This window comes from Meleagris gallopavo, chromosome 14, assembly GCF_905368555.1.
Source record: "Meleagris gallopavo chromosome 14, MGAL_WU_HG_1.1, whole genome shotgun sequence".
Lineage (NCBI taxonomy): Eukaryota > Metazoa > Chordata > Aves > Galliformes > Phasianidae > Meleagris > Meleagris gallopavo.
Genome location: NC_139417.1, coordinates 3,046,938 through 3,066,935, shown reverse-complemented (window position 1 = coordinate 3,066,935; position 19,998 = coordinate 3,046,938). Strand labels below are relative to the sequence as shown.

Genomic DNA, 19,998 nt, shown 5'->3' with positions numbered 1-19,998 from the left:
CAGCTGTATGGGAGAAGAGCATGATCTTGTTATGGCAGAAAGGATCAACCATTGTTTGGAGGATGGTGGAAGGAGCCGTGAAGGAACTCACTGCACAAAACTTGTGGAAATAGATCCCATTGATGGTCAGTTTGCGCCCATAGATATCTGGGTCAGCATCTCCCTGGATGCACAACACACATGCTGGAAAGGAGAGAGAAGCAGCAGTGAGCACCTTGCGGGGCCAGGTGCCCCCAGGGGCTGTCCCAGGGGCTGCTCTGTGCCAGCTGTGCCAGCTGAGGGGCAGGGCTGGAGGCCGTGGAGGGGAAGGGGCACTGCAGGCCCAGTGGTGCCAGCAGGCAGTCACTGCCCAACTGCGGCACCCCTCTGCCCAGTGGTGGGGAGCTGTGCGCAGTGATATTTACTTTCACCCGTCTGCCATGAGTTGGCAGGCTTCTTTGTCCCCTCGGACATCGTGTGCATTAACGGCGAGCACTCGCAGAGTGTCTGTCCCAGTAACACCAGGCTTTCTCCTCTGTGTGACAAGCTATGGGAGAAGTGGGATGAGGCTGAGTGCTCAGCTCCGGCCCCGAGCGCTGGGGAACCCTCCTTCCTCGGGAGCCTCAGGCAGCCCCTTCCTCCCTGCTCACCTCACCAGGTCGCACTGAGCTTGGCCTGAGCCCCACAGCCTTAGCTCTGTTCCACACCCTGCGTGTCACAGTGGCCGTTCCGTGCCACCCTCTGTAACACCATCACACCTCACGGGGGCTGAGGGCACCCAGGCAGGAGGGCGGCAGCTCTCGCAGCCAGCGCAGGGTGAGGGGCCCGGTGCCGGACGCAGCCCCGCTGGAACCCGGCGTGTTGGTGCTGCTGAAGGCACCGGGCGATGCGTCCACCCTCCTGGCCCCACCTGAATGCTACCGGGCCTGTGGCTCCCTCAGTGTCCCAATCGAGCGTTCAGGTGTTTCCGTGACTTTTTGCTTGCTTGCTGCTGATTACCTCTCGTTACAATAAATGACTCGACTCACAGCATCACAGAATCTCTGTGGTTGGCAAAGACCTCTGAGATCACCAAGTCCCACCGTCCACCCCCCCACCTGCCCACGTCCCTCAGTGCCACATCCCCACGGTTCTGGAACGCCTCCATGGACGCTGACTCCCCCAGCTCCCCGGGCAGCTGTGCCAGTGCCCGACCGCTCGTTCAGCAAAGATGTCCTTCCTAACATCCAACGGGGACCTCCCCTGGTGCAACTTGAGGCCCTTCCCTCTCATCCCATCGCTGTTACCTGGGAGAAGAGGCCTTTCAGGCTGTTATAGGGAGCAATGAGGCCTCTCCTGAGCCTCCTCCGGACTGAACAGCCCCAGTTCATTCCGCCGCTCCTCAGGAGACTTTTGTTCCTGACCCTTTCCTGCCCCGTTGCCCTTCCACGGACACACTGCAGGGCCTCCATGTCTTTCTTGCAGTGAGGGGCCCGGAACAGAATACAGTACTTGAGGTGCGGCCTCACCAGTGCCGGCTACGGGGGCACGATCACCTCCTGCTCCTGCTGGCTGCACCGTTTCCGCTACAAGCCAGGATGCCCTTGGCCTCCTTGGGCACCTGGGCGCGGTGCTGCAGCGCTGTGCTGTTGCCTGGGGTTGTTGTTAGCAAAGAGCAGCAGCCAGCACTTGGTCTTCTTGGGCCTCATCCAGTTGCGCTCAGCGCATCCAGCCAGCCATCCTGTCCCTCTGTATGGCCCTCAAGCAGATCAATGCTTCTTCCCCACTGGCCTCAGTCCTGAACCATGGGGAGAAACAAGCCAATGTTGGTGCTATGTTAGTCCTACCTGGGCTGACAGTGGGGCACGGGACACAGGGCTAACTTTTGCTCTGTTCCACACCCCATGGGTCACAGTGGCTGTTCTATGCCATCCCTGTGGAACCATCACACCTCACAGGGGCTGAGGGCACTCAGGCAGGAGGGCAGCGGCTCTTGCAGCCAGCACAGGGTGAGGGGCCCGGTGCTGGCCGTGCAGCAGGCAGGAAGGATGGCCTCCCTCTGCCTGCTGGCAATGCTCCCCATGCCAGAGACCACAGCCCTGGAGCCACATGGGCTACCCCCACTCCTCCACCCCCACCTTCTCCATAACGCTGTGGTGGATGTTTACAGGCAACTAAGGTCCAGGCCTTTGGGGCAGTCCCTCGGCAGGAACCATTCCAGTGTGCCCTTGTCTCGAGAGCAGGCAGAAGGACACCAACCTGAGGGGGGGTCACATCCCCATGGTGGGCAGGGCCTGGTGTGGCTGAGCTCCTGCAGGAGAGGGGTGGGCTTCTCCCCTGTCAGTGGAGTGAACAATGACGGTTCCTCTGAGCCACCTGTTCTCCAGACTTAAGATTCCCAGTTCTCTCAGCCATCCTTCAAATGACTTGCAGAATTAAACAATAGACCTTTTAATACATTAATTTGTCCTTTGCATCTTTGTCGTTTTCATTTACAGTGCGGTGGGAACATATCCCAGTGCTCCCAAAGCCAAGTGATTCCCAACCTCGGGCCGGCCATCTTCTCTTCAGGAAAGAGAGGAGCCAACAGGCACACATCTCCCCATCTCTGTAGCCTGGGTCACTCTTTGTCTTCTTTGAACAGCACCACGGCTGTATCATACATAAAAGTGTGCTTTTCTGGTACAGCTAGGGAGGAAAGGGAAGGAAAACTCCCTACCTGGACCCTCAGCTCCAGCTGAGAGCTCCCCATTGCTTCAGCCCCTGAGCAATCCTGCTCCATGGAGAAAGAGCTCAGACAGGAGTTAGTCCTTTGCTTATCACACACACACACACATACACACACACACACAAAGGAAAATAAAATAAATAAATAAAAAAAACAAGTGGCTTTTTTTTTAGCTAAAACCAGCCCTTTGAGGGATGGTAGGATTATTCTGTGACTGGTTACTGAAATCATGATAGGGCCCAAAGCCCACCTGGCCCATAGCCCCTCCAGTTCTGTTGTGACTGCTGCCTCCAGAGCTGGGGCTGGGATGAACTTTGCTTTTGCTGGAAAGATGCACAAAACGGCTTGGCAGTGGATGGAGGATGGCCATTTCCATGAGCTCATCCCAGTCATCCTCCCCTCTGCTCTGCTGCTGTCCCCATGGCCCTTCACCATTCCCCTTGTGGACAGTGATGGCAGCACACCGCACACCACAGAAGGGCAGGCTGGAAATCTGAAACCCCTTTTGAGGGGTTTTGAGGTTTGTTTGGTCAAAAGCACTGTGAAGATGGCTGCAACACAAGAGAAGGACAACTGGAGCAGGAAATGGTGCCTTGGGCTCCCCGTGCTGCTAGGAGCATGCACTTCGCACTGCCCACTCTAACCCTACCCCCAACCCAACCCTCATCCTAACACTAAAACTCACCCTAAATCTCACCTTAACCCTGACCCTAAATCTCACCCTAACCCTGACCCTAAATCTCACCCTAACCCTGCCCCTTTCTCCCCGGCTCCTTCCTCAGAACTAAGTAGGAACTTTCTACGCGCGCGCCCTCCGTCCACCAGGGAGCGCTGTCTGCGGTAGGTGTGCGCTCGGTGCGCGGGGCGGGGCGATGGGCGGGGCGCGGATCGGACCCGCGCGGGACGGAGCGGCAGAGGGTGAGCGGCGGGGCCGGGCCGCGCCGGGTGGGCGGTGGAGCGCGGGGCGGCGCCGGGGGGTGGCGGTGGTGGTGCCGTGCGGTGCGGTGCGCGCTGGACCGGCCGCGGGGCAGCGGGGAGGAGAGTGGAGAGCGAGGGGCGGGTTGCTCAATCCACGGGCCGTTAGCAGCAGGGTTCCTCTTTGAGTGCGGCTTCGCCTTCGGACGGCAACGGTGGGAGGTGGGGCTTAACGAGTGCCTAAGGAGGGGACGGCGCAACATGGTACGGCACGGCACGGCACGGCACAGCACAGCACAGCATGGCTGTCACTTTGCTGGCCAGAAAGCTGCTACTGTGCTCTGCCCGTTGGAGTGATGGTAGTGACATCCCAGCACAGGTGCTGAGCTATTACTTCTCGCTCTCCCTGCAGTGAGAAGAATGAGCCCCGTGCCGGAGGAGCTCAGCCTGGTGCCCCTGCATCAGCACCCCGAGCTGCTGGAGGCCTGTGCCGAGCTGCTGGCCGAGGAGTGGGGCAAGAGCCGGGCGCTGCGGCTGCATGCTCTGCAGCGCTCCTCTGACGCCTTCCCCACCTGCCTGGCACTGCTGCGGGCACCAGCCCCTGCCGAGCCCGCCTGCTCCCGTTGCCTGGTGGGACACGTCCGGCTGTCGCGTGTGGCTGGGCAGCCTAATAGCCTCTTTGTGGAGAGCGTGGTGGTGGCGCGGGCACTGCGGGGCAGAGGCTACGGGCGGCAGTTGATGGAGGCCACCGAGCGTTACGCCCGGACCCGCGGCTTCCACTGCCTGCACCTCAGCACTCATGACAAGCAGCAGTTCTATGCCCACCTGGGCTTTGTCCTGGCTGAGCCGGTGCAGATCGTGCCCTTCCTCAGCCCTGCCATGCCTGCTGCGGCACTGCGGGCCTTTGCTGTACCTCCCAGCCCCACCGCTGCCACCCCAGTGGTGCCTGCAGCCTCCCAGCCCCCCTTGCCGCCTGCTGCCGTCCCCCCTCCACCCCCTCTGCCACCCTCATCCCGAGCAGGGGGAAGCCCAGCTGAGGATGGTGGCCAGAGCCCGCAGGAGAGCCCCCACCGTGATACCAGGGGGCTGCCCATCTTCTGGATGAAGAAGAACATCTGAGGCTGCTGGGCACAGCTGGTGATTAAAAACGAGCGCGGGCGGAGTGCCTGGTGCTGTTCTTCTGGGCCAGCTCAGACAACCAGCCCCGGGGTTGAGGAGAATGGGGGCAAGGGAAGGGGTGGCCATGCCCTAAGCACAAACCTGGCTGCTGCTAGAACGGGAGCGGGAAGGTCAGGGAAGTGTTCAGCCCTGAGCAGAGATCAGTGCTGCCTTTGCTGTGTCATGCAGCCACCTAATCCCCAGCTGGCGGCAGGCACAGGGCAGCAGCATGCAGCCCTCCTCCCCTTACCCATGCGTGACGGGCCTGGGGACTTAGCCCTGCCACCAAATGGGGACAAAGTGGCCACAGTGCCCCTGCTCGGAGCCGGGCTGGGAGCCGGGAGGGTCACTGAGGCGCCGGGCATGACACGGCTCTGGGCTCTGGGGGATTTTGGGTGCCCACCTGCTGCTCTCTCCCCACAGGCAGTGCCCCAGGGCATGGGGCCGGTGCTGGCGCTGTGGGCCTGGCTGGTGCTGGGGAGCGCCGGCGGGGAGAGCCCTGTGCCCACAGCCCTGGCAGGCGGGCAGCCCTTCGCCGTGCTCTGGAACATCCCCAGCGGCCGCTGCCAGCGCCGCTTTGGCGTGGGGCTGCCCCTGGCCGACTACGGCATCGTGGAGAACCAGGGCGGCCGCTTTGCAGGGCAGAACATCACCATCTTCTACAAGAACAAGTTTGGGCTGTACCCCTACATCTCCCCACAGGGTGTCCCGTACAACGGGGGCATCCCACAGCGGGCACCGCTCCAGGCCCACCTGGCGCGGGTTGCGGGTGACGTGCAGCTGCACCTGCGCCCCACATTCAGCGGCCTGGCTGTGGTGGACTGGGAGGAGTGGCGGCCGCTGTGGGCCCGGAACTGGGGACAAAAGCGCGTCTACCAGCTGGCCTCGCAGCGATGGGCACGGAAGCGGGGCTGGGGGCGGCGGCTGGCCCGGCGGGCCTTTGAGCGGGCAGCGCGGGCGCTGATGGAGCAGACGCTGCTGCTGGGTCGCAGCCTACGCCCGGCGGGACTCTGGGGCTTCTACCGCTTCCCCGACTGTTTCAACGGCGACTGGGCCAAGGTGGCCAACTACACGGGGCACTGCCGGCCGGCCGAAGTGCGGCGCAACGACCGCCTGCGCTGGCTGTGGGCCGCCTCGGCCGCGCTCTACCCCAGCATCTACCTGCCGCCGCTGCTGCCGCCCGGCCTGCGCCGTCGCTACGTGCACCACCGGCTGTGCGAGGCCCTGCGCCTGGCCGCCGGCCGCCTGCCCGTCGTGGCCTACTCACGGCTCTCCTACCGCCGCTCGCCCCGCTTCCTGGAGCCGGTAAGGCCGGGGGGTGGTGCTCGGTGTCCTGGCGTGTCCACCCGGCCACACGGCCTCCTGTCCTTGCAGGCTGACCTGGAGCACACCATTGGGGAGAGCGCGGCACTGGGGACGGCCGGAGTGGTGCTGTGGGGCGATATGTCGTACTCCCAGTCAGCTGTGAGTGTGGCTGCCGCTACCCCACCAGAGCCGAACACTGACAGGCTCAGGAGGTGCCTCGGGGTGGCCCGCAGGGCCGCTCCTCATGGCTGCCTTCCCCCCAGGAGAGCTGCAGCAGCCTTCGCCACTACCTCGTGTCCACCCTGGGGCCGTACGTGGCCAACGTGACAGCAGCCGCGCGGGCGTGCAGCTTGGAGCAGTGCCACGGGCATGGGCGCTGTGTGCGGCGGCAGCCCCAGGAGCTGAGCATCCTGCTGCACCTGGGTGTGGGCTCCTGGGCACCCTTCCGCTGCCACTGCTACCAGGGCTGGGCTGGCCAGGACTGCGTGCAGCCAGAGCCGCAGAGCCCTGCCTGCCCCGCGCCCACCCACAGCCTCTACGGGCACCACGGTTCCCAGACCCCTGACACCTGCCCACGGCGCAGCAGCTGGGGCTGGTGAGTGGAGCTGGGGGCTGCTGTGCCAGCACCGGTTTGTCCCGTACTCATTAATTTAAATAAACCGTCCTGCTGCAGCTACATGGTCCTCATGGGCAAAGCTGGGGGGAGCCTCGAGATCAGGTACACAAGGAACCCCTGCTATGGCTTAGGAGGGAACAGACCCATGCCTCAGTTTCCCTATCTCTATGCCCCGTGCCCAGGGAAGGGTGCATGAAGGGCCCTGAGCTCTGCCCTCCCTCCACCACGCTGGCACCATGCTGCCTGCGGCTGCTGGCCCCCCTCCCCACGGCTATTTTTATCCCCCCAAACACATTTCATCCTGTCCTATTTTAAGCTGAGCAGTTGGCGCACTAGGAGCCCAGTGCCCGGTTCCCGGGGGCCCCAGATTGCCTGGCTGCCCAGGGGAGCGGGGCCGGGGACATGCCCAGGGAGGCTGCAGAAGGTAGGCTGGCAGCAGCTAGGGGTGTGGGTCCCTGGCATCCGGGGCAGCTGTGCCACTGGGGCTGCTCAGTGGCAATGGCCAAATGCTGCCCACCCCACAGGGATGCCAGCCCAGGGAGGGAAGGGGTGCAGAGTGCTGGGGGACGGAGGGGACAGCGATTGGCACAGCACCGCAGGCTGCAGAGGGGCAGGCGGTGGGCGCAGCCTGCAGCGAGGGGTTCAGCCCACAGTGCTTGCAAAGTGCTTTGGGGGGCCTGGGAGCCCCCAGCCCAAAGGGCGCCGACCTGGTGCACACCAGCCCCTTGGAGCCCTGCGGCCCCAGCACAGCACCAGCCCTGACCCTGGGTGCAAGCAGAAGGCCATTGGCCCTGCCCACTGCTCACAGCTGTGCAAACGCCATGAAAACATCCACTCGCACTGCCCCAGCTGCTTCCTGAAACAGTGCTGAGTGGGCTGGAGCCCTGCATGCTGCTCTCCCCATCCTCGGGGTATATAGCACCGCAGCACAGGGCACTGGACCTCTGGGCTAGCATGGGACCTGCTCCTCCCTCTGTGCATCCCTGGACTCTCCAGCACAGTGCCGTGGATACTGCCACCCCAGGTGACAGCCAGGGGCTGCTTGCACCCACAGGCTCGAGGTGGCCCCAGATACCCTGGGGCAGGAGCACTTTCCCACCCTGTGTGACTGCCAGCTGCACTAACGAGGCTCTGGGAGTGCAGCCACAAGGCTCCTGCTAACTGCTTCGATGACAGCGCGCGGCGGCTGGGGGATGGCCAGCACTGATCTGGCCCCACTCTGCAAGCAGCAGTTCTGTGCACTGGGTTGACACCAGGGCTGGCATTGCTCCTGGGAGTGGTCATTATGGCTAGTGGCCTCCGGTCACCTCAGGGGTACCTGAGATACACTCACCCCTTTTCTTGCTCCCTGCAGACGGTGTGGAAAGGGCAGAGGGCACCGTGCCAGCAGAGCCCGCTGACTCCGATGGAATGGACCCCGGAGCCATCAGCCTGCACCCCGTGGCATCCATCAGTGACCTGCACTGGGCCTCGGCTGGGCACAAGGGCACAGAAGGTGACAGGAACAGGGCGAGGGGCTGCGGAACAGGGGGCTGAGGGCAGGCGCTGACCCCCTTCTCCCTGCTGCTGCAGGAAATGGCCCGACTCCATCCAGTGCCCGGCTGCACCGTGTGCCCCGCAGTCCCCCACACCTGCCCACGCTGCGCCCCGTGCCACCTCCCACCATCTGCCCCTGCCCCAGGCATCCCTTCTTCCTTGCTCTGCTGGGCTTCCTGGCACTGGCCAGCCTGGTCCTGGCCACGCTGGCCATCTACCTGAGCGGTACGTGGCTGTGGGCAGGGTGGTGGGAGGTGGCAGTGTCTGGGGACAGCCGACAGCCGGTCCCCACCATGCCCCATGCTCTCCACAGTGCTGCAGAGCCAGTCGGTGCAGGCGCTGGCCCAGTGGCTGGAGAGCCAGGAAGACGCCATGCGCCAGCTGCGGGCGGCCAGCGGGCAGCTCTGGGCTCACCTCAATGCCAGCGCCCAGCGCCGCTGAGCCGCTCCGCGGAGCAGCCCCGTATGGATCGCCCCATCCCCACGTCACACGGGCAACCCTGGCCTCGCCACGGCTGCCGGAGAAAGGGAAGGGCTGCGAGGATGGGCACCTGTCCCAGCAGGAGGCACCCTCCCATCACTTTATCATTACCTCCTGCCATTGAGGCTTAGGAAGTCGCCACCACGACCACGTTCCCAGGTGCCGGCTGCTGCTCCTCTAGCACACGGCGGTGCCAGGATGGCCCTGGGAGGCACAGAGCACCGAGGCCGGCCCCGTGGACTGTGCCACGTTTGGGCAGCCAGGGGCCATAGCAGACAGCTGGCATGGCACAGAGCACGATGGCACCCTTTGCCTCTCCTGTTATCCTATTTTTGGTTAAAAAAATAAAAACGAGGGGGCAGCCCCCCGTGGGGCAGCCCCAGGCATTAAATACTCCGCTGTACATATATGCTGTTGGTAGACAATGTTCTGAGATGGGCACAAGGCAGCTCTGTCTTGATGGCACGAGTCCTCTTGCCAAGTCCTCCTTCTTGTCCCCATCCTTGTTCCCATCCTTGTCCCATCTCTAACTCCATCCCTGCCCCCTTCAATGACTCTTCCCTGCCCCATCCCTGTTGTACCCACACTTACCCCCAGCTCTGGCACTGTCCCTGTTCTGTCTCTGTCCCCATTCCTGTCCATGCTCTGTGCCCAGCTCCATGCTATTCCTGTCCCACTTCTGTCCCCATCCCACAATGTTTCATCCCTGCCCCATCCATTTATCCATCCCCATGTCCAGCTGTGTCCCCAGCTCCATCGCACCGCGACCCCATCCCCAGCTCCATCCGTGCCCCATCCCTGTACCCCTATTTCTCAGCTCTGTCCCCAACCATTCCACTTCTTGTTCCCATTCCTGCCCCTATCCCATTTCTGTCCCCATCTCAATTCCTATTCTGTCTCCATCTGTTTCATTTTCATTCACGTTCTCGTCCCATCATTGTCTCCATCCCTGTCCCCATTTTTGTCCCCATCCCTATCCCTGTTACGATTTTGTCCCCATCTCTGTTTCATTTCTGCCTCCATCCCTGTCCCATTCCAGTCCCACCCTTGTCCCATTCCTTTCCCCATTCCTTTCCCCATCCCTGTCCCCTTCCCCCACCCCCCACCCCCCACCCGTCGCTGTCGCTGTTGCCTTTCCCCGCCCATTCCCCGCACTTTCGTTTCCAGCGGCCGCTTCTGGTATCAGAACCGAAACTGACGCAGAACCGAAACCGGCGCCAGAACCGAAACCGAAAGGGCGGCCGCCGAGTCACCGTCCCTGCGGTCCCAGCTGGGCTGCGGGGACACGTTTTGTGCCCCGTGCCGGCTGCGGGGTGACCGCATCCCGGGGTCCTGGGAGATGGGGACCACCGCCCCCAAAGCGGCGACAGCGCGAGGAGCTCCCAGGGGTGCCCCGGGGGAATAGCGGGGGAAGGGCGAGAAAGGGGAGGGCCCGAGGGGCGGGACCACTCGGCTGGGGGCGGGGGCCGCGGGGTTTAAAGCTGCGGCGGGCGGTGTCGAAGCGCAGCGTGCGGTATGGAGCTGGGTATGGCGTTGGCGAGCGTGACCCAGCGCCAGCTGGAGGGCTGGGTGGCCGCTCATCTGCAGCCCAGCCCGGAATTCAGCACGGCGGTGAAGCAGACGGTGAAGGACATCTGCGACTTCCTCAAGGAGCGCTGCTTCGAGGGCATCAGGGTCCTCAAGACCGTCAAGGTGCCCGCGGCCCCCCGCCGCCCTACGCCTCGGGGTGGGGGCCGGGGGCCGGGGGCTGAGCCGGTGCCGTGTCCCCACAGGGCGGCTCGGCGGGGAAAGGCACGGCGCTGCGCAACAACTCGGATGCCGACGTGGTGCTCTTCGTCAACTGCTTCTCCAGCTACCAGGAGCAGGAGGAGCAGCGGGGCCGCATCCTCGCCATCATCGAGAAGCGGCTGTATGAGTGCCCCCCGGCATCATCCAGTGTTAGAATCAGCACTCCGCGCTACAAGGACAGCCGGGACAGACCGCGTTCCCTCAGCCTCACCCTCTTCTCCAACACCTCCGGCGAGTCCATCGACGTCGACATCCTGCCTGCCTACGATGTGCTGGGTAGGACGTGGCACGGGGTGGGATGGGGGCTCAGGGTCGGGGGCATATGTTGGGTTTCGGGGTGCAGGATGGGGCTCGAGGTGCCTCTCACCCTACAGGGCAGGTGATTGAGGATGCCCGTCCGGACCCCGAGGTCTATGTGAAGCTGTTGGCCACGCGCTGTGGCCCCGGTGATTTCTCCCCCAGCTTCACAGAACTGCAGAAGAACTTTGTGAAGTGGCGCCCTGCTAAGCTGAAGGACCTGCTGCGCCTGGTCAAGCACTGGTACAAGGAAGTGAGTGGGGTTACTTGGCTGCTCTGTGCCCCCACAGGCACCTCAGGGCACCCTGCCCCACCAGCTGCCCACTCATGTGCCCCCAGGTGCTGAAGCAGCAGTACCCCAATGCTAAGCTGCCCCCCAAGTATGCACTGGAGCTGCTGACCGTCTATGCCTGGGAGGAGGGCACAGACAGGGAGGACTTCAGCATGGCCGAGGGCTTCTGCACTGTGCTGGAGCTGCTTGGCCGGCACCAGGACATCTGTATTTACTGGGAGAAGTACTATTCCCTGCAGGATGAGCAGATCGGTGCCTACCTGAAGCAGCAGCTGTGCCGGCCCCGGTAAGGAGCGTATCCCCATCCTACTGCTCTGCTCCCGGGGCTGCGCCCTGATGGCAGGGCCCCTTCTGTGCCTGCAGCCCCGTCATCCTAGATCCTGCCGACCCCACTGGTATCCTGGGCCAAGACAAGAACTGGGACTTGGTGGCCAAGGAGGCTGCCCGGAGCCGTTGGTCACTGCCCTGCATCAGTGCTGCCTGCTCCTGGAATGTGCAGGTAGGGCTGCCCACACAGCAGCACCGTGGTCCCACCCATTCCCCTATAGCTATAACCCACCTTCCATGTGTCCCCACAGCCTGCCCGATCTGTGATGGTGCAAGTGAAGCAGCTGCAGGGCATCAGCCTGATCAGAAAGGTCAGACCCAGCATCACAGTCCGGGAGCTGAAGAGGGAGATAGAGAAGGAGTGGGGCATCTCCTCCTACCAGCAGCGCCTGGCCCTGCAGCAGAACTCCAGCAACTGCCCCAGTGTGCTGCAGGATGGGGACAGCCTGGCCACCCATGGCCTCTTCTACAATGTCACGCTGCTGCTGCTGCACACAGAGCCCCAGAAGATGGACGTCTTGGTGAAGGACAGCAACAACAGGACTACCGTCTACACCGTATGGCCCACTGACACCGTGCGGCAGCTGAAGCAGCAGATCTGTGCACGGCAGGGTCTGGCTGTGGAGCAGCAGCGCCTGACTTACGAGACCAAGGAGCTGGAGAACCACCACAAGCTGGAGCACTATGGCGTGCAGCCCCGCAGCACCATCTACCTGCTCCTGCGGCTGCGGGGTGGTGCGGGACCCCTTCCCCGATGGTTTGTGCCCTCCTGAGCTATCCTAATCCCCAGCCTGCAGCCCTTCCCCGGCCCTCTGGGAATAAAACCTGTGAAGTGTTCTCATGCTGTTGGGAGTCTGGGGTGGGACGGGGGGGCCTGAACAGCAGAAAGCACGGAGACAGCGTACGTCCACCGCTCTGGGATGCTATTGCCTGGGTGGGAAGAAACAGTTCCTGGGGAATCCCCCGCGGTCCAGTGAGGGGGGTGGCAGCAATGGGACAGAGGGGGGTCCCTGGGCCAGCTGGGCACGGGGGTGGGGATGTCACTGCGGGGGGTCCGGAACTGTGCCCGCAGCGCCAGGACGTGGGACTGGGCTGGCATCACCGCAGGCTGCGGTCATCGCCGGGGCTGAGCCGAGCCGGGGAAGTGCTGAGCTCGGGTTTCGGTTTTGCAGGAAACGAAAGTGTAGCCGAGGGGCGGGGAGAAGCGCCCGGCGTTCTACAGGATAAGGAGGGGGGGAGGACTCTCCCGGCTGGGCATACACCGCTGGGTCGGGCTCCGTGCTGCCTCCTCTGCTTTATTGAGCTCCGTCAGTACAGTCGCAGGGGGACGGCCCTCTCCCGCCCGAGCCCCTGGGCCCCTTCGCCGTGCGGGGCCGCCCCCCACTATTCCCAGCCGTCAATAAATACACCGCCCCCCCGCCCCGCGCCTCCAGCCGAACCGGGGGGGCCGCTCCCGGCCCGCTGCGCGCAGCCCCGGGGGGGCTTCACCGAGCAGAGGCGCTGCGGGGCCCGCGCTCGGCTCTCGGCCCGCCCCGGGTACGGCGGCGTCGGGCGGCCCGCGGCTCCGCACCGCGCTCCGACTCCGTCCCGCCCCGCCGCCGCGCGGGGGACCCGACCGGGGCGGGAGGGGGGGGCCGCAGCCGCCCGCAGGCCGCCTCGGGCCGCTCGAGCAGCTGCAGGAAGTCCCGGTACCAGGGAGCGCGGCCCCCGGGGGCGGCGGCGGCGGCGCCGAGGACGCCCAGCGCCAGGCGCAGCACGGGCTGCGTGAAGCCCTGCTCGGTGGCCCGGCACACGTAGAGCCCGGCGTCGTGCCGCTGCACGCTGCGCAGGAGCAGCCCCCGCTCCGTCCACACCACCCGCTCGTCCGGCTGCACCTGCGGCCCGGGCAGCGGTCAGGGCGCGGGGATGAGAGCGACCCCCGCCCCGCTGCGCGGCCCCTACCTCGCGCTGGGGAGCGTCGGGACCGCGCTGGTACGTCCAAGAGACGCGGGCGCGCAGCGAGCGGGGCACGCACTCCAGGAAAGCGCTGCTGCCCTCCACCCCGTACAGCTGCCGCTGGGGCACGCGGCCCTGCGATGGCTCTGCGGGACGAGACCCCGCGTCCGTCGTCACCCTGCTGCGGTCGCGGCATCCGCGCCCCGCGGCCCCACGCACCTTCGGAGCACAGCAGGTTGGGATCCCCGTTGCGGACGTCCTGCCTGCGGGAGCGCCTGCGGAGAGGCGTGGGCTGCACGGCGCGCTCTTGTCCCCGGGCGCGGGGTCCCAGCACGACATACCTCTTGGTGCTGGGCACGAAGCGGGTGCAGGCGGTGCCGTCCCAGGCGCAGTACGGGTCCCGTGCCAGGCAGCACTCGGCGCACGCCTTGCCGTAGGCGCCGCAGCGGTGCAGGGGCAGCTGGGCCACGGCGGTGGCTGAGCCGGCGTAGAGCTGTTGCTACAGGGAGAGAGGGCTCAGCACCCCTGTGATGGAGCCCGCGAGTCCGGCAGGGCTCAGCCCCCTCCTCATTACCCGTTTGGAGGAGAGCTGCAGGCTGGTGATGGGGGACGCGTCCTGCAGGAGAGCAAGGGCAGCCGTTATAGATGGGGCACGGGAGGTGTGCAGCCCCCAGTGCAGGGACCCACCTGGAAAACCTGCAGCTCCTCCAGCAGCAGCGGCTCCATGCCGTGCCAGCTCTGCTGCGGTGCCGAGACCACCTTCAGCACAGTGCCCACATCTGCAGGGAGAGTGGTGAGTGGGGGGCTTAGAGATAGCCCCAGCCCTCAGCCCCTGAGAGCTCAGCCACGTGCCTGTGCCAATGAAGAGGACGTCGTAGTGGCCATCGGCGGCAGCCACACGATCGACGGCGATGCGGGTGAAGGTGTGGGGCACGCCAGCTTGCAGGAAGAGGGGCCGCTGGCCGTGGGGTAGCACTGGGTTGTACATCAATGGGTGGTGCCGGGCAAACTGGATCACCTCATCCGGGAAGTCCTTGGTGGAGCTGAAGGTGCCGAAGGTTCTGCTGGGGCACTGCGGGAGGCAGAGCTGCATCAGCAGGATTTCTATATTCCCCAGCAGCCCGTGCCACACCACATACCATGCCCGGGCGGGGGTACGGCACGCGTGCCTGGTATGGCACCCACTGGTAGTTGGGGCCCTCCTTGTGCGCAAAGGGGCCCAGGAACGCCCGGCGGATGTCGGCCATGGTGTAGATGCAGACAGCCGAGCCCTGGAAGATGGAGCTGGGGAGAGAAATGGGGCATGAGGATCAGCACGTGGCACACGCAGGGCGCACGACGGGCGTTACCTGGAGGTGGAGAAGGCGGCATAGACCAAGGGGTTGCGCTTGTCCCTCGTCTGCAGCAGGAAGACGTCACCTGTGGGCAGGGGAAGCATCAGTACAGCCCCTCCAGGCACCACCCGGCCATCCCAGTGGGCACTCACGGAGCTCATCGAAGTGCGTGTCTGCGCCGTCGGTGCCGGGCACGGCGCACACCAGGCGCGCCTTGAGGAACGTCGTCCACTTGTTCACCAGGCTGCGCTGCCCACCCACGTCATTCTGTGGGGCAAGGGATGGCCGCTGAGGGGTGGCACCACAGCCCCACGGCCACGCTGCGGCTGCCCACACCCACCCTGCAGATCTGGCCGATGCGACTGATGCTGGCCTTGCCCAGTCCCTGCTGCCGCTCCACCGCCATCTCGCGGAAGAAGAAGTAGATTTTGTCGTCGTCGGGGTTCTCGCTCTCCGGCACCCAAAAAACATCCACGAACTTGGGTTCTGGGAGTGGATGGGTGGCACATTCAGAGTCTGTGGGCACCCACGGGGACCCGGCGGGCGCAGAGACCCCCTGGCACTGACCGTTGAGCCAACGAGAGTCGTGCTGCTCCGTGCGGACGGACGGGCGGGAGCCCATGCTGCGGAAGATGGTGAAGTCGCGCCCCATCAGATCGGTGGCCACTCCTGAGTAGAGCTCCTCGCCTGGTGGGCATCGAGGGAAGGGTCATCAGGAGCCGCTCTGCCAGCCCCTGCCATTGCCTCGGGAGTGCCCTTGCTGCCCTCCTACCCACGAGAACGGAGGCGGCTGCATGCCGGGGGTCGTAGGGGCTCTTCCCTTTGCCATCCTCAGCACGCCGCGTGTCCAGCTTGAAGATGTGGTCCTGGGAGAGTGGGGTCAGTGGCGGCAGTGCCGTGTCGCACCATGCTGCACCATGGCACCCCACATCTCACCTCGGTGTGCTGGCCCACCTCCACGAAGGCGCAGGTGGGGTGGAAGGCACCGGTGCCGCAGGCGTACAGGTGGGTCCGGTTGTAGGCATGCAGGATCTTCACAAAGTTCATGCACTCGGCCTGGTGGTGCAGGGTGGTACCGAGCCCTCTCTGCAGCCCCCACCCTGCCCGCCCGTCCCATCCCGCACGCACTGTGATGTCCTTGCCGGCCCAGTTGCACTCCTCCCTCCACTCCACCGGAGCCGGCCAGTAGATCTGTGGGTGGGAAGAAAAGGTGGCATCCCCCACACCCAGCCAAAGGCACCAAACCCAAAGATCACACCACGGGATGCCAGCCCCACCTCTACCCGCCTCCTTTACCTTCCTGTCCCGCTGGCTGATGTTGTCCAGGCTCAGTGACAGCAGGTGGTTCTTGGCACCCACGAAGAGGCGGCCGCGCTCCTCATCCAGCAGCAGGGCCTCGTAGCAGCACGAGCGCTCCAGCTGGAAGAGTCGCAGCCCGTGGCGGGCCCGCAGCTCTGCAGGGCCGGGCCACTCTGCTCAGCCCTGCCCACGGACGGATCCCCAGGGCGTGCTCCCAACCCGATGCCACGACCCCGTTCCTGGGAGCCCGGACCCCATTCCTCGGTGCAGCGAGGGCTGAGAGCCGAGCCCCAGCTCCGTGCGTGACCGACCCCGAGGTGCTTGGGCAGGGACCGCAACCCCCCGCCGCCTCATCCCCTCCCCCAGACCCGTCCCACCGGCTCTCCCGGCCCGGCCGCCCCCGCAGCGGCCCACCATGCCACCATCCATCTCGCTCAGCGGGCGGCCGGGGGGAGAAAGGGCCTTTTCTCTGCCCTGCCGAGCTAATCCCTCGCGGTGGGAACAAACGGCTCTTTGTGGCGGCTGCGGGCCGGGACCCCGTACCCAACGGCCGAGGGCAGCGGGACGGTGCCCCGCTCGGCGCCCGGCGCCGAGAGCCACGGAACCGCGGCGCGGGTTGCACCTGCAGCGCGCATTCCCCCGCCCGCCCCGCCGCACACTCACCCGGGAAGGACAGCCGGAGGCGCGGGGTGGCGGCAGGTGCGGGGCAGCGGGCGGCGGGCAGCAGCAGGAGCAGCAGCAGGAGCGGCGGGCGGCTCATGGCAGGGTCTGGGTCGCGGCCCCCGGGCTGCAGGCAGAGCGCGGGGGGACGTCAGCTCCGGTTACGGCCCCCCGCCCGCGGCCCCGCTTCGGGCTGGCAGCGCTGCCCCGCATCGGGCACGGAGGGGACGGCTCGCCGGCTGCCATCGGGGCGCGCGGACGGAACCCGCCGCGTTCCCCGCCGTTAAGCCTTCCTTCATCCCCACCGCGACGCCCCGCACGCAGCGCTCTGCCCCGCGCCGGGTGAACGCCGCACGGGCTGCCTGCAGCGCACCGCGCCCGCTGCGGGCCGGGCCGAGAGGCGGCCCCGCCGACATCGGAAAGGGCGATCCCCGGCCCCGCCGCGCTCAGTGCTCCCCGCCGTCCCGCGGAGCCTCCGGTGCCGCCTCGCGTCCCCCACCCCGTCCCGCGGCACCCACCTGGGCTCGGCGCGGCTCGGCCCGGTCCCGCACGGCCCCGCCCCGCCCCGCGGCAGCGCGGGAGGGCGGCGGGGCGGCCCCGGCGGGGCGGGGCGGGGCTGGGCGGCGAGGGGCGGCCCGGGGGGACACGAGCGTGCAGACACGTGCAAACACGCGCAGACACGCGGCCACCTGCGAGCACCTGCAGACACGCCTGCGAGCGCACGCACGCGTGTGCAAGCCTGCCCGCACGCTCGCACACGCAGGTGCGCGAGTGCACCCGTGCAAACGCAAACACGCACGTGCAAATGCAAGCTTGGGCAGGGACCGCACAGTGCAGGCAAGTGCACGCGCACACCTGCAAGTAAACAAGTGCAAATGGGTGCACACACCTGTACACGACGTGCAAATGCACACGCACCGCCCCCGCTGCCACACACACGCCTTGCACCGGCGCACAGATGCAGCCCTCGCCGCTCACCAGGGCGCGCCGTGCCCTCACACCCATTGTGCGTGTGCACCGATGCACGCGCGCTCTGCCCACGCGGCCGTCTGACACACGCACAGCTGCCGTGCCCTCCACCTCCCTCCACGTGCCGCCGCACCCAGTGCCACCGCCCCGAACGCCCGCCGTGCCACGGCCGTGCCACCCCGGTGCCACCCGCCGGGCAGGCACACCCAGGGGCAGCTGCGGGTTCGAGGGCCGGGGGGGGACCGGGGGGGGCCGCGCTCAGCTGCAGCCCAGATGTCTGGCGCGGGCCCAGACTGCAGCAAACAAAATTCCTGCGCTGCCTCCCATTTTCCAGCCGCTGCTGCCAAGAATAGCAAGTGCCGAGAGGTGCCGGCAGCGGCTGTGCCGGGGGGGCCGTGGAGGGACGCTGCCAGGGCCACCCCGCTCTCGTCCCGGTGGCAGCGGGTGGGTGCTGGCCGCGCTCCATAGGGACGAGGACGCTGCGTCACGGGTTGCTGCGTTGCGAGACTTTGCCCGAGGCGCTGCGGGACGAGAGGCAGGGCCTGGCCGCGCTCAACACGGCGTCCCCATCACCGGCTGCGGCGGTGGCGACACTTCCATCCCCCGGGCATCCCCGTGCCCGTCCCAGGCCGGGGGTTGTCCCCTGCCTCCAGCAGCAGGACGCGGTGCGTTGGCAGCCCGCGGCCGGTGCCAGCAGCTCGGCAGGCCCCGCCAGCAGCGGCCCCACCTGCAGAAGCCATCAGGCGTCTCAGGGCCGCGGCCGTGTCCCGGAAAAACAGCGCCAGAGCTGCCAGGGCCGGGCAGGCCCAGATGGGGGGTGCCACGTTGCCGCTGCCCCCCCGCCCCGCGCCGGCTCCCGCGTGACGGGGACGGGTGGGCCGGCGGTGGGGTCACGGGATGGGATGGAGCGTCCCTGGATCTCTCCTCCCGTCCCCAGGAATGCGGGAATGCATCGATTTTCCGCCCCGCTGCTCCTCAGCACAGTTTTGTCTCCGGTCCGCGGCAGACCCCAGCGACGCGCTTTGTCTGTGCGGTGTGAGGGGGCCTCCCGGGAACAGCCACCGTTGCTCAGCCTTGCTGGCAGCATAGGGACCGCAAGCGGCAGCCCCTGCCCGGCGGGGGCACCTGGAGCCCGCGGAGGGGTCTTGTGCAGCCTGAAGCTGCGGCTCCTCAGCCGTGGGGAGGCTGCAGTGGGGATGGAACACGCGTGCCCTTGGCACGTAGCGAGGACAGGGGGCACGGCTGCCCCGGAGCCATCCTCCCCTGAGCTGGGCTCACTCCCCTGGCTTCAGAACAAGGATGCGGCACATCGGGACCCCAATGGGCTGAGCACAGTCCCCACTCAGTCCCTCACCCCGTGGCTGACGAGCACTGCCCCAACGCAGGGACCCACTCCCCGCATGGCCCCTGCACATTCCTGCCAGGATTAGGCCCGCTCCGGCCGTGCCAGCTAATCCCGTGTCACTGTCCCTGCTGTACCAGGTCCTCCCCCACCGCCCCACCATGTGCCGGTCAGGCCATCCCATCAGGGCCACCCATCGCAGCGCTCCCCACGGGCCCGGACACCGTGCAAAAAGTGGCCGCTGATGGCACCGCGGTGGCTATAGAAGCACAGCGGGTTCTTATCGCCCGGCGCCGCAGTGCCGCTCAACTCAGCCCTGTGCCTCCATCCCCACGGCAGCACCCAGCGCGGTGTGGAAGACCCCCAGAGCCACCGCTCGCAGCCTCACCTCCGCCTCCCGTCCCCGCTGCTGCCTTGGAACGGGGCCGCGGCTGCCGCCCTCCCTTTATCCCGATCTGCCGCCGGGTGCCGGGCCCGGACGGGGGCGGAGGGAGGGCCGCGGGGACGGATCCCCGTTCCCAACAAAGGGCGCAGTGTGCTGCGTGCCCCCCACGGGACGGGGCACGGCGCTGACGGCCGCGCTGGCCCCGCTCCCTGCCCGCGGCGCCTGGGAAATGTCACCGCAGCCCCGCGCCCCCGTGCCCTGCCCGGCCGTGGGTGTGGGACCGTTCCGCGGGGTCGCGGCCGGCTCTGTGGGGTGACGGTGCCCGCGGGGAGGGTGCCGTGCCTCGGCTGCCATCCGCCGCCAGGCGGGGCGAGACCTCGGCGGGGCACTACGGAGCTGGAGCGGAGAGTGCACGCAGAGTGATGGGATGCCCGTGGGTGGGAGCCCCGCGCCGGCAGCGCACCGCTGGGGATCGCACGGCCGCAGCCCCGCGGCACCGCACCGCACCGCCCCGCACACCGCCCCGCACACCGCCCCGCACACCGCCCCGCACACCGCCCCGCACACCGCCCCGCACGTCCCGCCGCCGCCGCGCGGGGGCAGCCGGGTCCCGTCCGCTGCGCATCGCTCAGCCCTCGGGGCGGCCCCGCGGGGGGCGGCGGGGGGCGGGCGGG

The 19,998-nt window shown here is 66.5% G+C and overlaps 5 protein-coding genes across 14 annotated transcripts; 4 read left to right on the top strand and 1 right to left on the bottom strand.

The window, feature by feature from the left end:
* The first annotated feature begins 3,509 nt into the window (after positions 1–3,509).
* NAA80 (N-alpha-acetyltransferase 80, NatH catalytic subunit) lies at positions 3,510–4,763 on the top strand. Of its 2 annotated transcripts, none has more exons than XM_085235560.1 (2): positions 3,510–3,604; positions 4,014–4,763. In XM_085235560.1, the coding sequence occupies exons 1-2, from the start codon at positions 3,559–3,561 to the stop codon at positions 4,718–4,720; spliced, it is 753 nt and encodes a 250-aa protein (XP_085091686.1). In that variant the 5' UTR covers positions 3,510–3,558; the 3' UTR covers positions 4,721–4,763. The 2 variants fall into 2 exon arrangements, with proteins under 2 accessions (XP_085091686.1, XP_010716682.1); XM_010718380.4 differs by lacking the exon at positions 3,510–3,604 and adding an exon at positions 3,693–3,865.
* A 406-nt stretch (positions 4,764–5,169) lies between these two features.
* On the top strand, positions 5,170–6,740 carry HYAL3 (hyaluronidase 3). The gene is made up of 3 exons (XM_085235562.1): positions 5,170–6,064; positions 6,134–6,223; positions 6,328–6,740. Exons 1-3 carry the CDS (start codon positions 5,198–5,200, stop codon positions 6,661–6,663), a joined length of 1,293 nt encoding a protein of 430 aa, XP_085091688.1. The 5' UTR covers positions 5,170–5,197; the 3' UTR covers positions 6,664–6,740.
* Positions 6,741–6,887: 147 nt separating this feature from the next.
* Positions 6,888–9,089, top strand: LSMEM2 (leucine rich single-pass membrane protein 2). 3 transcript variants are annotated; one of them, XM_010718382.3, is made up of 4 exons: positions 6,888–7,104; positions 8,035–8,175; positions 8,253–8,441; positions 8,530–9,089. In XM_010718382.3, exons 1-4 carry the CDS (start codon positions 7,083–7,085, stop codon positions 8,655–8,657), a joined length of 480 nt encoding a protein of 159 aa, XP_010716684.1. In that variant the 5' UTR covers positions 6,888–7,082; the 3' UTR covers positions 8,658–9,089. The 3 variants fall into 3 exon arrangements, with proteins under 3 accessions (XP_010716684.1, XP_085091687.1, XP_010716683.1); XM_010718381.4 differs by lacking the exon at positions 6,888–7,104 and adding an exon at positions 7,122–7,704; XM_085235561.1 differs by lacking the exons at positions 6,888–7,104; positions 8,253–8,441 and adding an exon at positions 7,111–7,704.
* A 1,083-nt stretch (positions 9,090–10,172) lies between these two features.
* Positions 10,173–12,237, top strand: LOC104913141 (2'-5'-oligoadenylate synthase 1). The gene is made up of 6 exons (XM_085235558.1): positions 10,173–10,388; positions 10,469–10,760; positions 10,859–11,034; positions 11,121–11,359; positions 11,437–11,572; positions 11,652–12,237. Exons 1-6 carry the CDS (start codon positions 10,212–10,214, stop codon positions 12,171–12,173), a joined length of 1,542 nt encoding a protein of 513 aa, XP_085091684.1. The 5' UTR covers positions 10,173–10,211; the 3' UTR covers positions 12,174–12,237.
* A 438-nt stretch (positions 12,238–12,675) lies between these two features.
* On the bottom strand, positions 12,676–19,480 carry SEMA3B (semaphorin 3B). Of its 7 annotated transcripts, XM_085235551.1 has the most exons (18): positions 17,518–17,666; positions 16,632–16,755; positions 15,966–16,123; positions 15,798–15,860; positions 15,606–15,725; positions 15,442–15,535; positions 15,237–15,356; positions 15,010–15,155; positions 14,822–14,936; positions 14,685–14,754; positions 14,475–14,619; positions 14,188–14,407; positions 14,023–14,114; positions 13,910–13,951; positions 13,677–13,834; positions 13,555–13,610; positions 13,342–13,481; positions 12,676–13,274 (listed from the first exon to the last, which is right to left on the bottom strand). In XM_085235551.1, the coding sequence occupies exons 2-18, from the start codon at positions 16,726–16,728 to the stop codon at positions 12,885–12,887; spliced, it is 2,226 nt and encodes a 741-aa protein (XP_085091677.1). In that variant the 5' UTR covers positions 16,729–16,755; positions 17,518–17,666; the 3' UTR covers positions 12,676–12,884. The 7 variants fall into 7 exon arrangements, with proteins under 7 accessions (XP_085091677.1, XP_085091680.1, XP_085091676.1 ...); XM_085235554.1 differs by lacking the exons at positions 13,555–13,610; positions 17,518–17,666 and adding an exon at positions 19,328–19,480; XM_085235550.1 differs by lacking the exon at positions 13,555–13,610 and having other exon boundaries at positions 17,518–17,673.
* Positions 19,481–19,998: the final 518 nt, after the last annotated feature.

Bases quoted from the DNA above. Each gene is read 5' to 3' on its own strand.
- NAA80 (XM_085235560.1), top strand. From the start codon at position 3,559: ATGGGCGGGGCGCGGATCGGACCCGCGCGGGACGGAGCGGCAGAGG. The intron at 3,605-4,013 runs GTGAGCGGCGGG...CTCTCCCTGCAG, and splicing joins GCGGGACGGAGCGGCAGAGG to TGAGAAGAATGAGCCCCGTG.
- HYAL3 (XM_085235562.1), top strand. From the start codon at position 5,198: ATGGGGCCGGTGCTGGCGCTGTGGGCCTGGCTGGTGCTGGGGAGCGCC. The intron at 6,065-6,133 runs GTAAGGCCGGGG...CTGTCCTTGCAG, and splicing joins CGCCCCGCTTCCTGGAGCCG to GCTGACCTGGAGCACACCAT. The intron at 6,224-6,327 runs GTGAGTGTGGCT...CCTTCCCCCCAG, and splicing joins TGTCGTACTCCCAGTCAGCT to GAGAGCTGCAGCAGCCTTCG.
- LSMEM2 (XM_010718381.4), top strand. From the start codon at position 7,569: ATGCTGCTCTCCCCATCCTCGGGGTATATAGCACCGCAGCACAGGGCA. The intron at 8,176-8,252 runs GTGACAGGAACA...CTGCTGCTGCAG, and splicing joins TGGGCACAAGGGCACAGAAG to GAAATGGCCCGACTCCATCC. The intron at 8,442-8,529 runs GTACGTGGCTGT...TGCTCTCCACAG, and splicing joins GCTGGCCATCTACCTGAGCG to TGCTGCAGAGCCAGTCGGTG.
- LOC104913141 (XM_085235558.1), top strand. From the start codon at position 10,212: ATGGAGCTGGGTATGGCGTTGGCGAGCGTGACCCAGCGCCAGCTGGAG. The intron at 11,360-11,436 runs GTAAGGAGCGTA...CTGTGCCTGCAG, and splicing joins CAGCAGCTGTGCCGGCCCCG to CCCCGTCATCCTAGATCCTG. The intron at 11,573-11,651 runs GTAGGGCTGCCC...GTGTCCCCACAG, and splicing joins CCTGCTCCTGGAATGTGCAG to CCTGCCCGATCTGTGATGGT.
- SEMA3B (XM_085235554.1), bottom strand. From the start codon at position 16,728: ATGAGCCGCCCGCCGCTCCTGCTGCTGCTCCTGCTGCTGCCCGCCGCC. The intron at 13,952-14,022 runs GTGGGTCCCTGC...GCTCTCCTGCAG, and splicing joins AGGAGCTGCAGGTTTTCCAG to GACGCGTCCCCCATCACCAG. The intron at 13,275-13,341 runs GTAGGGGCCGCG...CCCGGGCCGCAG, and splicing joins CCGACGCTCCCCAGCGCGAG to GTGCAGCCGGACGAGCGGGT.